The sequence below is a fragment of the Acomys minous genome (genome assembly GCF_964271855.1).
Source record: "Acomys minous genome assembly, chromosome: 20".
Taxonomy (NCBI): domain Eukaryota; kingdom Metazoa; phylum Chordata; class Mammalia; order Rodentia; family Muridae; genus Acomys; species Acomys minous.
In genome coordinates this window covers 24,081,089-24,094,170 of record NC_140502.1, presented here as the reverse complement: position 1 = coordinate 24,094,170, position 13,082 = coordinate 24,081,089, and the positions used below count along the sequence as shown (strand labels likewise).

The window sequence follows — 13,082 nt, the reverse complement described above, 5'->3', positions numbered from 1 at the left end:
CCCCTCCAAGACAGTGTTTCTCTGTGTAGCCTTGGCTGTCCTGGACTTGCTTTGTAGACCAGGCTGGCCTCAAACTGAGAGAGATCCTCCTGCCTCTGCCTCCCGAGTGCTGAGATTAAAGGCGTGCGCCACCACGCCCGCAAGAGCTTTGTTTTTGATGTTGAAACTAAGGAAGAAAGCTGTCTCGTCAGGTGAATAATAGGATTTTTTTTTTTTTTTGAGACAGGGTCTCTCTCTGTGTAGCCCTGGCTGTCTGGACTCACTTTGTAGACCAGACTGGCCTCTAACTCACAGCAATCCACCTGCCTCCGCCTCCCGAGTGCTGGCATTAAAAGCGTGTGCCACCCAGCCCGGCTGGATTTTGTTGTTTTTAAAATCGAGACAGGATCTAGCTTGGAACTCAATATTTTATTTATTTATTTATTTATTTTGGTTTTTCGAGACAGGGTCTCTCTGTGTAGCCTTGGCTGTCCTGGACTCGCTCTGTAGACCAGGCTGGCCTCGAACTCACAGCGATCCGCCTGCCTCTGCCTCCCGGGTGCTGGGACTAAAGGCGTGCGCCACCACGCCCGGCTGGAACTCAATATTTTAAACCATTAGTTCTCAACATGTGGGTCGCAAAACCCCTTTGGGAGTTGAAGACTCTTTCACTGGGGTCACACATAAAATATCCTGCACATCAGATATTTACGTTGACATTCATAACAGTAGCTAAATCACAGTGATGAGGTAGCAACGAAATACTTTTATGGTTGGGGGTCAGCACAGCATGAGGAACTGTATTAAAGGGTGGGAAGCATTAGGAAGACCGAGAAACACAGGATTGTTTGCTTTTTGTTAGCTTTTTTTTTTTCCCTTCCCTGGAGATAGGGTTTCTATGTGTAGCCTCTTGGCTGACCTGGACTCACTCTGTAGACCAGGCTGGCCTCGAACTCACAGCAATCCACCTGCCTCTGCCTCCCAAGTGCTGGGATTAAAGGCAGGAGCCACCGCCTGGCCTCACATTTCTTAGGACATCAACAGGGTCATATTCTGAGATGTATCTGACAGGTGGTGGTGGCGTACGCCTTTAATCCCAGCACTCGGGAGGCAGAGGCAGGTGAATCGCTGTGAGTTTGAGGCCAGCCTGATCTACAAAGCAAGTCCAGGACAGCCAAAGCTACACAGAGAGACCCTGTCTCAAAAACCAGGCCTTCGTGAATACTATGACAAAATTTCTACCAACTGAGCCGCATCTCCATGGCTTCAGAGCGAAGTCTGGCTGGCCTCACATCGTCACTGTGTCATGAGTGGCCTGCCTTCTGGTACCCAGGTGGAAGGGTGTCAACTCCGAGGGCTGGGAAGGTATCCCTGCTCTGAGGTAGGGCAGCATCCCAAGGGTATCCTGAGGCACGGGAGCCCAGGCACCTCACAGTTCTCAAAGGAGGCCTCCTCAAGAGAGACAGTGCAGCTCCTAGGATGGTTACCCCAAACCCTGAGGAACCGAGGAGCCTTGGAGCTTGAGCTGCACTCCTTTGTTTCTTCTTCTTTTTCTCTTCTTCATTGCTTCTTCCGACAAATGAGTCACCCCAGGTAGTAAATCTCTTACAAGATATTTATTGGAGAGACGAATCCAAGAGTGGCTGGCTGGCTGTGCTTCCAGGAAGAGAGAGCAGGGGAGCTGGGCAGACACAACTTTTATATAGAGTTTCTTAGGGGGCGGAGCTTTCTGGGCAAGGATTTCCAGAGAGCGGATTGGTGGGATTTCAAACCTTAGCTGGGGGAAGCTCAGGGATTGGTGGGTTTATGTCCCGACTTCTCACGTCAAATTTAAGGGGTTGGAGAAGGCGGGGGCTGGGCTGCTAGAGCTTTCTCAGGCCCACGTCTGGCTGCTTTTCTGCCTCGAGAGGTAATAAAATTTACAAGGTGTCCAAAATTTACAGAGAGTCCCTTGTGGAGGCAGCAGGCTGAAGCAGGGAAGGCTGTCGTCATGGACAGCTCCCACGGTGGCAGGAGCGGGCTTCCTGAGATAAGCAAGGGTGTCCTGTTCAGTTAGCCGAAGCAGAATAGCACCACGGACAGCTCCCGCTGAGCTTGCGCTGGGGCAGCGGCGAGAGACATTTTGTCTCTCCCGGACTGCAGTCTCCACAGTCGGGGGTCGGAGGTCGGGAAGGGAGGGAGGGAGAGAGAGAGAGAGAGAGAGAGAGAGAGAGAGAGAGAGAGAGAGAGGGAGGGAGGGAGGGAGGGAGGGAGGGAGAGAGAGAGAGAGAGAGAGAGAGAGAGAGAGAGAGAGAGAGAGAGAGAGCGAGCGAGAGAGCGAGCGAGAGAGAGCGCGAGTCTGAGGCGGGAGGAGGACTGACAGTGAGCCACTTTAAATTTTAGTGGTTCCGCTGCTCAAGGGTTAGACATAGCTTTTGGGGAGGTGATACATTGTGTGTGTGTGTGTGTGTGTGTGTGTGTGTGTGTGTGTGTGTTGGGCTCCCCCACAGCTTGGAGAAGGTATCGTGTCACGGGGCTAGGGGGGTGGGAAGTGGACAGTGGATGGCAGCAGGCCAGCACAGCTTGCGGTGGGCTGCTGCCGCTTGGGGATGGACCGCCAAGGCTTTGGGGCAGACTACTATTGCTGCCCCAGGCCGAGCCTTGAGGCAAGGGCACTGCGGCTTTCTCCTCCTGTGAGGGTGGTGGTGGTGGTGGCGGTGGTGGTGGTGCCAGGCTCAGTGCTAAGGAGAGCTGAGGCTCAGGGCTCTTCTACGGGCAGGCGCGGCAGCGGCTTTGACCCAGGGGGAGGCAGTGGACTTCAGAAATCCTACAGCCACTGTCCCTGGCTCCCGTCCTTGTCACCTCTGCTTTGGCCGACATTCCAGCTCCAAAACTGGTCCCCTTTTTCCGGTGCAAGCTTCCCCCTTTATCTCACTAACTCAGGTTCCACAGCGTTTATTGATCCAGGTCTTGTTCTAGGAGCTGGGAACACAGGGTTGAAGACAGGTTCTCACTTTGACAGCTCCCAAGGATTCTTCTCTGAGTGGTGAAAGCACAGAACCCGACACCACGATCTGGTGTGAGAATCGTGGCTCAGCCACCTTCGAGCGGTGGGTTCCGGGTCATTGCGTTGCCTGTGGGCTTGTCGTTATGTTTCTTGTAGCTGTTCCTGGTTCTCAGAGGTCCTCTCTGATCCTGCAGACCGGTGCCTCCTTTCTGGGATGTGTGAATTCTGGTGTGTCCTCCTACCCTGCTCTGGTGGCTTTGGGCTGTCACTCTTTCATACTGGGTACGGCATCCTATCACGGACGCAGGCAGCTAAACGCATGAGTGTCCGCGCTGGCGGTGGGAAGCTCAGGGCAGTGTCTGCTTATGCAGGGGCTGGAGAAGGGGACAGGGACGGGACCAACTCGGTGAGAGCTGCAAACAGCCCGGCCTGAATGGCCCAGAACTGTGGAATCTCCGCCTGACTGGAACAGGGTGTAACAGTGCCTGCTTTAGAACCCTGGGGTGCGAATGCTCTCCTAGCCCAAGGAAGCGGGGCGAGGCGGGACGCTCAGGCTGGGGTACCCGGGTCTTACCTGGTCCCATGAATAACAAGGCGCGCATCCCCGCTCCCACCCCAGCCCGGGCAAACACCCGGTCCCGGACACCGACTCCCGTCCGAGCAGCGACCCCGGTCAGGGCCTCGAACCTGGCGCACAACCCAACTCCGGTCCGAGCTTCTCCCCGGATCCCGGCTGCGACTCCAGCCAACCACCCGACTCCAGTCCGAGCCTCCACCCGGTTCCGGGCTCCCGCCCACGTCCCGAAGCCTGCTCCAATCCGGTTCCCAACCCCGGCCCCGGCCCCAGCCCCAACCCCAACCCCAGCCCCAACTCCAGCTCCAGCACCGGTCCCAGCACCGTTTCGGACTCCAGCACCGGTCCGGGTATTTCCCGCGATCTCTCCCGCGGAGTTCATGGCCAGCTCCGCCTCATCCATGGCTCAGCCGCTTTCTTCCGGAGGTGCTGGCTGGCTCTCGAAGGATCCCACGCTCACTCAAAGGCGGGAACCCTCGATCCACAGCCTAGCGGAGGCCATCCAGGGCCCCCTTCCAGTGCACAGTCCCTCAGCATCCAAGATCCTGGGCTCCACTCCGGGCCCTACGCCCCACTTAGAGCCCTTGGCTTCCACCGCCAAGGCCTCCAGTACATTGGGCCCCACTCCGGGCCCCATCCCTGGGCTAGAGTTCTTGGCCAGCCCGCTGAAGGAAGCCCCTGCTATGGATCGGCTCCCCACATTTTTCCAATCACCCAGCTTCGTTTCCACCAAGGAAGTTACTTCCACAGAAGTGCCCTCCACGGAAGTGCCGTCCACGGAAGTGTCGTCTACGGACATGCCCTCCACCAGTGAGAACCTCCCAACCACCAACAGAATCCTGATCCGTGTGACATACTGGTGAGGGGCTCCGTTTAGCCATGCAAGAACTGGACGGACGGGTTCTGGGGCTCTGGGTGTGTATGCGTGTATGCGTAGGCCCGGGTGTGCGCGCTGGGTAGGGGGGCAGATCCGCAGAGTGCTGCTTCCTCTTGTCTGTCCCTTTGGGGTTAGAAAGCTCTGGTGAATTCCCCACCCTGGCTCTCAGTATCTTCCACTCACTCCCACCTACCTCTGTGGTATCTGTCTGTCTTTGATTTTCACTCATTCATCCACTCTCATTTGCATGTTTTTTTTGTTTTGTTTTGTTTTGGTTTTTTCGAGACGGGGTTTCTCTGTGTAGCCTTGGCTGTCCTGGATTCGCTCTGTAGACCAGGCTGGCCTCGAACTCACAGCGATCCGCCTACCTCTGCCTCCCCGGTGCTGGGATTAAAGGCGTGCGCCACCATGCCCGGCTTAAACTGCATTCTCATTGATTGATTGATTGATTCATTCATTCATTCATCCATCACCCCATTTTCATCCCCCCTTGCACTCCACTCTGAGGACCCTGCCTCCCCTCCCCCCTCCTCCCCCCCATCTCCCCCCCCCCCCCCCCCCGCCCTGGCGCCTGAGCAGCCTCACTCGCTTTGGTTACCCTAGCAGGCCAGGCTAAATTAAAAGCCATGGGTCAAGCTGCAGAGCTGTGGGCAGAGAGGAGCTTCCTGGGGGAGGGGGAGGGGAGGGGGAGGGGGGAAGGGAAGGGGCTCTCCACGTCAGAGCTGAGCTGGGTTGGTCAGGATGGTCTCCTTCCAGGCGACCCTTGGGCAGCACTGCAGCGGCTTCTCAGGGAGGAGGGAGGAGGCTGCTGACTGGAGAGCCGGGCGGGAGGTAGTGGGGCAGCCTGGGAAATAAGCGCGAAGGGTGGGTGTAGCTCTCGGGCGCTGCCTCGGGCTTAAGGGGGGACCTGGGACTGGGTTGAGGAGGACTAGTTCAGAGTCGTCTTCCCATGCCTCTCTTGCCCTGGAGGACTCTGTGTCCTTGCCTCACACTGTGTCTTCTTCCTTGCTCTAGCTCTGCCCCGGCCATTTCCGGCAGCTCATTGCCCATCTTCCTGTCCTGTGGTGTGTCTCTCCTCTTGCCAAGCTTAGTTCCCTCCTCCTTCCTCCTTGCTTCTCCTCCTCCTCTTCCTCGCCTCACTATGTACTCCTGGCTGTCCTGGAACACTCTGTGTCCTGGCTTCAAATTCACATAGATCCTCCCAAGTGCTCCCGTGAAAGTACGAAGTGCCACACCTGGCTCAACAGCTGTTTAGAAAACAAAACAAAGCAAAGCAAAGCAAAACAAAACACACGGATCGGGTGTTTGTGGCACCAGGCGTTTGTGACGCCAGGCACAGGGCAAGGATGATGAAGACTCCTGTCCTTGTCGCTCTGACATGCTAGTGTGGAGGGGCGGGCAGGCAGTAAGGCACAGCTAGGATGCACAGGAAGGCGTCTGGGACGTCACAGTTTCTACTGGGAGGGTCGAGAAGGTGACCCGAGAGAGGACTGGGAGCCAGGCCCATCCTGCCCTAGGAGCAGGCCCCCAGGCAGTACACACCTGCAGTATTGAAAGACCAGCAAGGAGGGTCCTGTGTCTGGGCAAGGTGGGGATGGAGGATGATGGAGCCATTTATGTGGCCACTCAGGGACTATAAGGAGGATGATGGTTTTTTTCCCCCTGAGATGGTATCATGGGAGCATGTGTGTATGTGTGTGTGGGGGGGTCCCAAGCAGGCCAGGGATGGGGCTGGCTCCGGCTCACTTCCGCTGTGACATCTCGGCTCCCTTATTTCTCTCCACCTCCCGTTTCCCGCCCTCCGTTTCCAGTGGCCTCTGAAGCTATGGGCTTCGGGTGAGTAGCCTCTTCTTCAGAATCTAAGGGAGCCTGTCGCATGAAGACCGGAAGTGGGGGGATCCCTGTTTTTCTCTCCTTGTGACCCCATGACCCCGTGACTGGATTACCCCATAACCTCATCTCCTCCCTCTCAGTACATCCTACTGAAAAACACTCTGGAGCAACAATTTCCAGACCTTCTGGAGTTTGTAAGTGTGCTGGTAGCCTGGGGAGGAGGAGTGGTCAGGGTTCCGGGATCCCGCGCCCCCTTCCCGCCCCCTCCCCCGTTCTGAGATCCCGCCCCCCCACCTCCGTTCTGCGATCTCGCCCCCACCCCCGTTCTGAGATTCCGCTTTCCCCCCCTCTCTCCCCCTACCCGTTCTGGGATCCCGCCCCTCGCCCCTCTCCAGGGTCAGAGGAGAGCCCTCAGCCTCCTCCATCCACAATGTTCCCTTGCCAGGAGGAGGAGAGAGCGACCAACATCACGGGGGAGTTTGAAGTGTTTGTGGACGGGAAGCTGATCCACTCCAAGAAGGTGCTTCCGGGCCAGGGGACCAAAGAGGATCAGAGGGGTAGGGTTGGGGGTGCCTGGGAGGTTGGGGGGGGTCACATCTGGACCCTTTCTGCTCCACCCCCAGAAAGGTGATGGCTTTGTGGATGAGTCCAGTCTAAAGAAGCTTGTGGGTGTTATCGATGAGGAGGTCAAGAAAAGGTAGCGGCAAGAGTGGAGCTGGAGATGAGGGAGACGCTGTGGAGGGCCGGGAGTGGGGTGAAGGTGAGTGAAGAGGGGCAGGGCAGCGTCCAGCATCGGCTCCCGCCCCCGCTGCTGACCCTCACGCTCAAAATCAGGGCACATCCCATTTTTGTTCTGTTTTGTTTGGTTTGGTTTTTTTTGAGACAGGGTTTCTCTGTGTAGCCCTGGCTGTCCTGGATTCGCTTTGTAGACCAGGCTGGCCTCGAACTCACAGCGATCCTCCTGCCTCTGCCTCCCTAGTGCTGGGATTAAAGGTTTGCGCCACCATGGTGGGGGAGAGAGAGAGAGAGAGAGGGAGGGAGGGGAGGGGGGAGGGGAGGGAGAGAGGGAGAGGGAGGGAGAAAGAGGGAGAAAGGGGAAGGAGGGGGGAGGAAGGGAAGGAGAGAGAGAGAGAGAGAGAGAGAAGAGAGAGAGAGAGAGAGAGAGAGAGCGAGCGCGAGCGCGAGCGCCGGAGCGCACATGAATGCCATGTTTGTGGAAGTCAGAGAACAAGCTGTGAGACGCAGTTCTCTTCCTCCACAGTGTAGTTTCTGGGAATTGAATTCAGGCCATAAAACCTGGCAACAAGCCCTTTTACTCACTGAGCATTATTGCGAGCTAAACCCCGCCCCCGCCCCCACACACTTTGAGACAGTCTTACTGTATAACCCAGGGCTGTCCTAGAAGCTATTATATAGTTTAGGCTGCCCTTGAACTCTCAGCAATCCTCTTGCCACGGCCTCTTTTGTTTGTTTTCTTTTTCTTTTTTCTTTTCCAGACAGAGTCTCTCTGTGTAGCCCTGGCTGTCCTGGACTCGCTTTGTAGACCAGGCTGGCCTCGAACTCACAGCGATCCCCCTGCCTCTGCCTCCCGAGTGCTGGGATTAAAGGCGTGCGCCACCACGTGTGGCTCTGCCGTAGTCTCTTAAATGCTGGGATTATAGGTCTGAGCTTCCCCCCGACCTTAGCCCTTCATATCTTCGGCCCGCAGCCCCACTCAGGGTCTCAGGATGGCCTCAAACTTGCTATGGAGCTGAGAATGGCTTTCAACAACGATCCAGATCCACCTGCCTCTGCCTCCCAGTGGCTGGGGATTACAGGCATGCCCACCGTTTCCAGTTTATTAGGTGTTGGGGAGTGAGTGAAGCCAGAGCCTGTGTCTGCCACATGGGCAGTTGACTGAGGGGATCACTCCTTGCCTGCTCCTGGTTTTATTTATTTCTCCTATCTCCTGGAGACTGACCTGGGGTCCACAGAGCTGCACCCGTAGCCATCTTTTTTCCTTTCTTTTTTTTCTTTCTTTCTTCTTCTTCCTCTTCCTCTTTTTCCTCTTCTTCTTTTTAAAGGTTTATTTACTATGTATACAGTGCTCTGCCTGCATGTACACCTGCAGGCCAGAAGAGGGCGCCAGATCTCACTATAGATGGTTGTGAGCCACCATGTGGTTTCTGGGAATTGAATTCAAAACCTTTGGAAGAGCAGCCAGTGCTCTTAACCACCGAGCCATCTCTCCAGCCTGCCCTCCCCCCTTCTTTCCTTATTTTGAGATAGGCTCCTCCTTGAGTCTTGGACTTGCAATCTTCCTGCCTCAGCTTTCCAATAGCTTGGATGACAGGCCAGCAACACCAAGCCTGTCTTGTCAATGGGACCATTGGGACAGTCCCGTGAGGGAAGCGCTAGTGTGAAGGGCAAGACGTGGCTGTCACTAGGGCCCTGTGTTGGCCAGAAGAGCATAAAAGTGGTTGTCTTAGCTTCCGGCTGTAGAGCTGTGCGTTTTTTGTTTTGTAAATTCACGATGAGTGTGACAGCACGTGCCTGGAACCCGGGGCACTCGGGAGGTGGATGAGGCAGGATTAGGGTAAGTTTGAGGCCATCTTGGTATGCAGAGAGAGGCCCCTGTCCCAAGACAAAAGTCACCAAAGCTAAAACCGTGAAAAGCCAGCTCTCGGTGGCTGAAGTACATTCCAGCTGCTCAACAGTGGCATGTGGCTAGTGTATCGGGCTAGGTTAATCCGTATTGGATTGTAGATACAGAGCACAAAAACAATCCAGCATTATTTTAAGATATTAAAAGATGTTGCCTGCAATAATTTACACTAATGATTGGGTTTTCTCTTTGGATTTGTGAAGGATAGACCCCAGGGATTTGACCTTCTAAGGAGATGTTCTACCACTGAGCCACACCCCAACCCCTCACTGGGATTCTAGGCAGGGGCTCTACCGCTGAGCCACACCCCAGCCCCTCACTGGGGGATTCTAGGCAGGGGCTCTACCACTGAGCCATGCCCCAGCCCCTCACTGGAGGATTTTAGGCAGGGGCTCTACCACTGAGCCACACCCCAGCCCCTCACTGGGGGATTCTAGGCAGGGGCTCTACCACTGAGCCACACCCCAGCCCCTCACTGGAGGATTTTAGGCAGGGGCTCTACCACTGAGCCACACCCCAGCCCCTCACTGGGGGATTCTAGGCAGGGGCTCTACCACTGAGCCACACCCCCAGCCCCTCACTGGGAGATTCTAGGCAGGGGCTCTACCACTGAGCCACACCCCAGCCCCTCACTGGGGGATCCTAGGCAGGGGCTCTACCACTGAGCCACGCCCCAGCCCCTCACTGTGGGATTCTAGGCAGGGGCTCTACCACTGAGCCACACCCCAGCCCCTCACTGGGGGATTCTAGGCAGGGGCTCTACCACTGAGCCACACCCCAGCCCCTCACTGGGTGATTCTAGGCAGGGGCTCCCCACTGAGCCACACCCCAGCCCCTCACTGGGGGATTCTAGGCAGGGGCTCTACCACTGAGCCACACCCCCAGCCCCTCACTGGGGGATTCTAGGCAGGGGCTCTACCACTGAGCAATGCTCCCAAGCTCCTCACTGGTGCATCGTAAGAAAGAACTCCACTTATGAGCCTGATATGAGAAAATTTTGTTTCTAGACTTTCGGAGCTAATAATAACTTCATGTTGGCCTAAAACGCAAGATTATCTTGCTTCAGTCTCCGGAGTGCAGGGATTATAGGTATGGCCTGCCACCTGGCTCTAAGAGACAAGTTTTTTGTGGTTTTTTTTGTTTGTTTGTTTTTGTTTTTGTTTTTCCAGACAGGGTTTTTTTGTGTAGCCTTGACTGTCCTGGACTCGAAGTATAGACCAGACTGGCCTTGAACTCACAGCGATCCACCTGCCTCTGTCTCCTGAGTGCTGGGATTAAAGGCGTGCGCCACCACTGCCTGGCAAGAGACAAGTTTTAAAATGGGAAAATAAACTGGGTTTGGCGGCGCACGCCTTTAATCCCAGCACTCAGGGAGGCAGAAGCAGTCGGATCTCTGTGAGTTCGAGGCCAGCCTGGTCTACAAAGCGAGTCCAGGACAGCCAAAGGCTACACAGAGAAACCCTGTCTGTTAAAAAAAAAAAGAGAGAGGAGGTAATTAGGCAATTGATTATGACATCTGGAAAATATTTTAATGTTTTCATACCATCTAACATCCAGCCATGGGTCTTTTCAAAGAAAAATATATATTTATTGTGTATACAAGGTTTTATCTGCATGTACACCTGCAGGCCAGAAGAGGGCACCGGATCTCACTATAGATGGCTGTGAGCCACCATGTGGTTGCTGGGAATTGAACTCAGGACCTCTAGAAGAGCAGCCAGTGCTCTTCACCTCTGAGTCAATCTCTCCAGCCCTCAAAAATATCTTTTTACAGGTAGGCATGGTGGCTCATGCTTGTAATCCCACTTACAAACTCTGAGTAAACTGAGGCAGGAGGATGACTGAGAGTTTGGGGACAACATGGGCTCCACAGAGCATGTCTCAAGAAACCATAAAAGGGGGCAGGGCTAAGAGGTTGGCTCAGCTAGTCAGAGCACTGACTGTGAAAACAAGAGGACCCGAGTTCAAATCCCCAGCACTCAGCTATAAGCTGGGCACGGCCATGTGGTCCTGTAACTACAGTGTTTGAGGCAGAGACGATATGGATGCAGGATCTCGCTGCCAAGATAATCTAGCTGAAACTGTGAGTTTGAGACTGTGTGTCAGAAATAAGGTGTGGGGCTGGGGAGGCGGCTTAGGGGTTAAGAGCACCGTGTCACTCTTGCAGAGGACCTAGTTTGTTTCCCAGCACCCACACGGTGCCTCACAACCCTCTGTCACTCCAGCTATAGGTGCTCAAACACCTTCTTCTGGCCTCTCCAGGCACCAGGCATGCGCATGGTACACAGACATATGTGCTGGCAAACGCTCATACCTATAGCCTAAAAATGAACACATCTTAACAAAAACTAAGTTAGAGTGTGATAAGAGACATGTGACATCTGCCTCTGGCCTCCGCATGTGTGTGCAGAGGCACACACTACACTCGTACACACATACACACAAGTGCACACATGCCATGCACACCAACCGCTAAAGGTCTGCGGCTGCAGCTCAGTGGCAGACTGCTCGCCTGGAGTGCAGGCAGCCCTGGATTTGATGCCAGGCACCTGGGAGGTGGTGTGCACCTGTGGGTCCAGTGCCCGGGAGGTGGAGGCAGGAAGGTCAGTGACTCAAGGTCATCTGAGGACTTCATAAAGAGTTCAAGTGAGCGTGTGTGTGTGTGTGTGTGTGTGTGTGTGTGTGTGTGTAATGAATAATACCCATGGACTGCCTTTGTAGAGGGATGTTAGTTCAGAACACAGCTGCTCTGGCAAGAGATCACATCCAAAAGCCTTCTAGGTCTGTGGTTAACTGGAATACAAACACGCCTTTAACCCAGGAGACAGAGGCAAACAGAGGCTCAAGGCCAGCCTGGTAAAGAGCGAGTTATCAGGGAAAGAAAAGCTTAGGTCCAGGCGTGGTGGTGCATGTCTTTAATCCCAAACAGTGAAGGTAAAGTTAGTTTGTAGAAGGAAGCACATGAAAGTGATGTCTAATTTAGAGGCAGAAAAGATGACGAATCATATAAGATTTGACAGGATAGGATACGCCCACTCTCGTGAGAAGAGAGAGGAAAGGGAAGCTACTTAAGAGGCAGTTTTACAGAGAGAGCAGGGAGATTTACCAGGACAGCAATAGAGAGACGGGCTGCAGAGAGAGAACTCAGGTGAAGACTGAAGGAGCCAGAGAATGAGGAGGAGCCAGGAGATTAGAGCAGATCGCTGAGTTAGTCTGAGGCCAAGCAGAGCAATTCCAGGTGGAGAGAAGCCAGAGTAAATAAGTCAGCTGGGATGAGAGTTTGAGCCAGAACAGCGGAGTTGAAGCAGCCAGCCCAGAGCTCAGAAAGAACAAGAAAGGGCGAGCTTATTCAGCAGTAAGTCTCAGAGGCTGGACACATCCTAGGCCTAGGTTAGATTGTACAGAGGCTAGAAGCTTCCAGAACTAGGTGAGCAGGAGGCAGTGAGCCTCCCAGACATCAGTTGAGCCTTAGAACACGGAAGCCCTCCAGAAAGACTTTTTGTTTGTGTGTTTGAGTTTTGAGCCAGAGTTTCTCTGTGTAGCCTTGGCTGTCCTGGACTCCCATTGTAGACCAGGCTGGCCTCGAACTCACAGCGATCAGCCTGCCTCTGCCTCCCGAGTGCTGGGATTAAAGTCGTGTGCCGTCACGCCCGGCCTTGAAACACTAATACTTTTATAGGGAATCATTACTGTTTTGTTTTGTTTCTCTCCCCATCCCAGGAGCCTCAGCAGGATGACGGGAAGGGCTGAAATGCTGCCGAACCAGGACCAGGTCCTTTTCTGATGGTGGCTGGGGCTTGGGTGGGGCTGGGGAAAGTAAAGAAAATTTATTCTGCTTCCCTGAGTTTGGCCTCTGGCAATGTGTGCTGTCACCGCTCTCACACCGGAGGTCTGTGGCAGTCGTCCGCCACCGTGCTCTCTGCATCTTCCCCATCTTGTGCAAGACAGGGTTGGGAGGGAGGATGGGGACGGTCCATGCTATGTCTCTCCCCGGGCTGCTGGGAGGTGGTGGGGGTGAGGTCTAGTGGGAGGAGGCGGGGGTGTTGGATGCGTGTTGGAAGGGGACGTTGGGACCCCAGACCCTTCCTTTCTCTCCCAGCTGTCCCTCCACCGTGGGGCGAGCTATGAAGTACCATGTCACCACAGGCCCAAGACAAAAGGGCCACTGATGCTGGATTGAGGCCTTTGA

At 54.8% G+C, this 13,082-nt stretch overlaps 1 protein-coding gene across 2 annotated transcripts; it reads left to right on the top strand.

The window, feature by feature from the left end:
* Positions 1-2,471: 2,471 nt before the first annotated feature.
* SELENOV (selenoprotein V) lies at positions 2,472-12,925 on the top strand. Of its 2 annotated transcripts, XM_084770295.1 has the most exons (7): positions 2,472-3,247; positions 3,585-4,398; positions 6,228-6,252; positions 6,390-6,443; positions 6,695-6,769; positions 6,873-7,009; positions 12,614-12,925. In XM_084770295.1, the coding sequence occupies exons 1-6, from the start codon at positions 3,109-3,111 to the stop codon at positions 6,948-6,950; spliced, it is 1,185 nt and encodes a 394-aa protein (XP_084626421.1). In that variant the 5' UTR covers positions 2,472-3,108; the 3' UTR covers positions 6,951-7,009; positions 12,614-12,925. The 2 variants fall into 2 exon arrangements, with proteins under 2 accessions (XP_084626421.1, XP_084626422.1); XM_084770296.1 differs by lacking the exon at positions 2,472-3,247 and having other exon boundaries at positions 3,486-4,398; positions 12,614-12,924.
* The last annotated feature ends 157 nt before the right edge of the window (positions 12,926-13,082 follow it).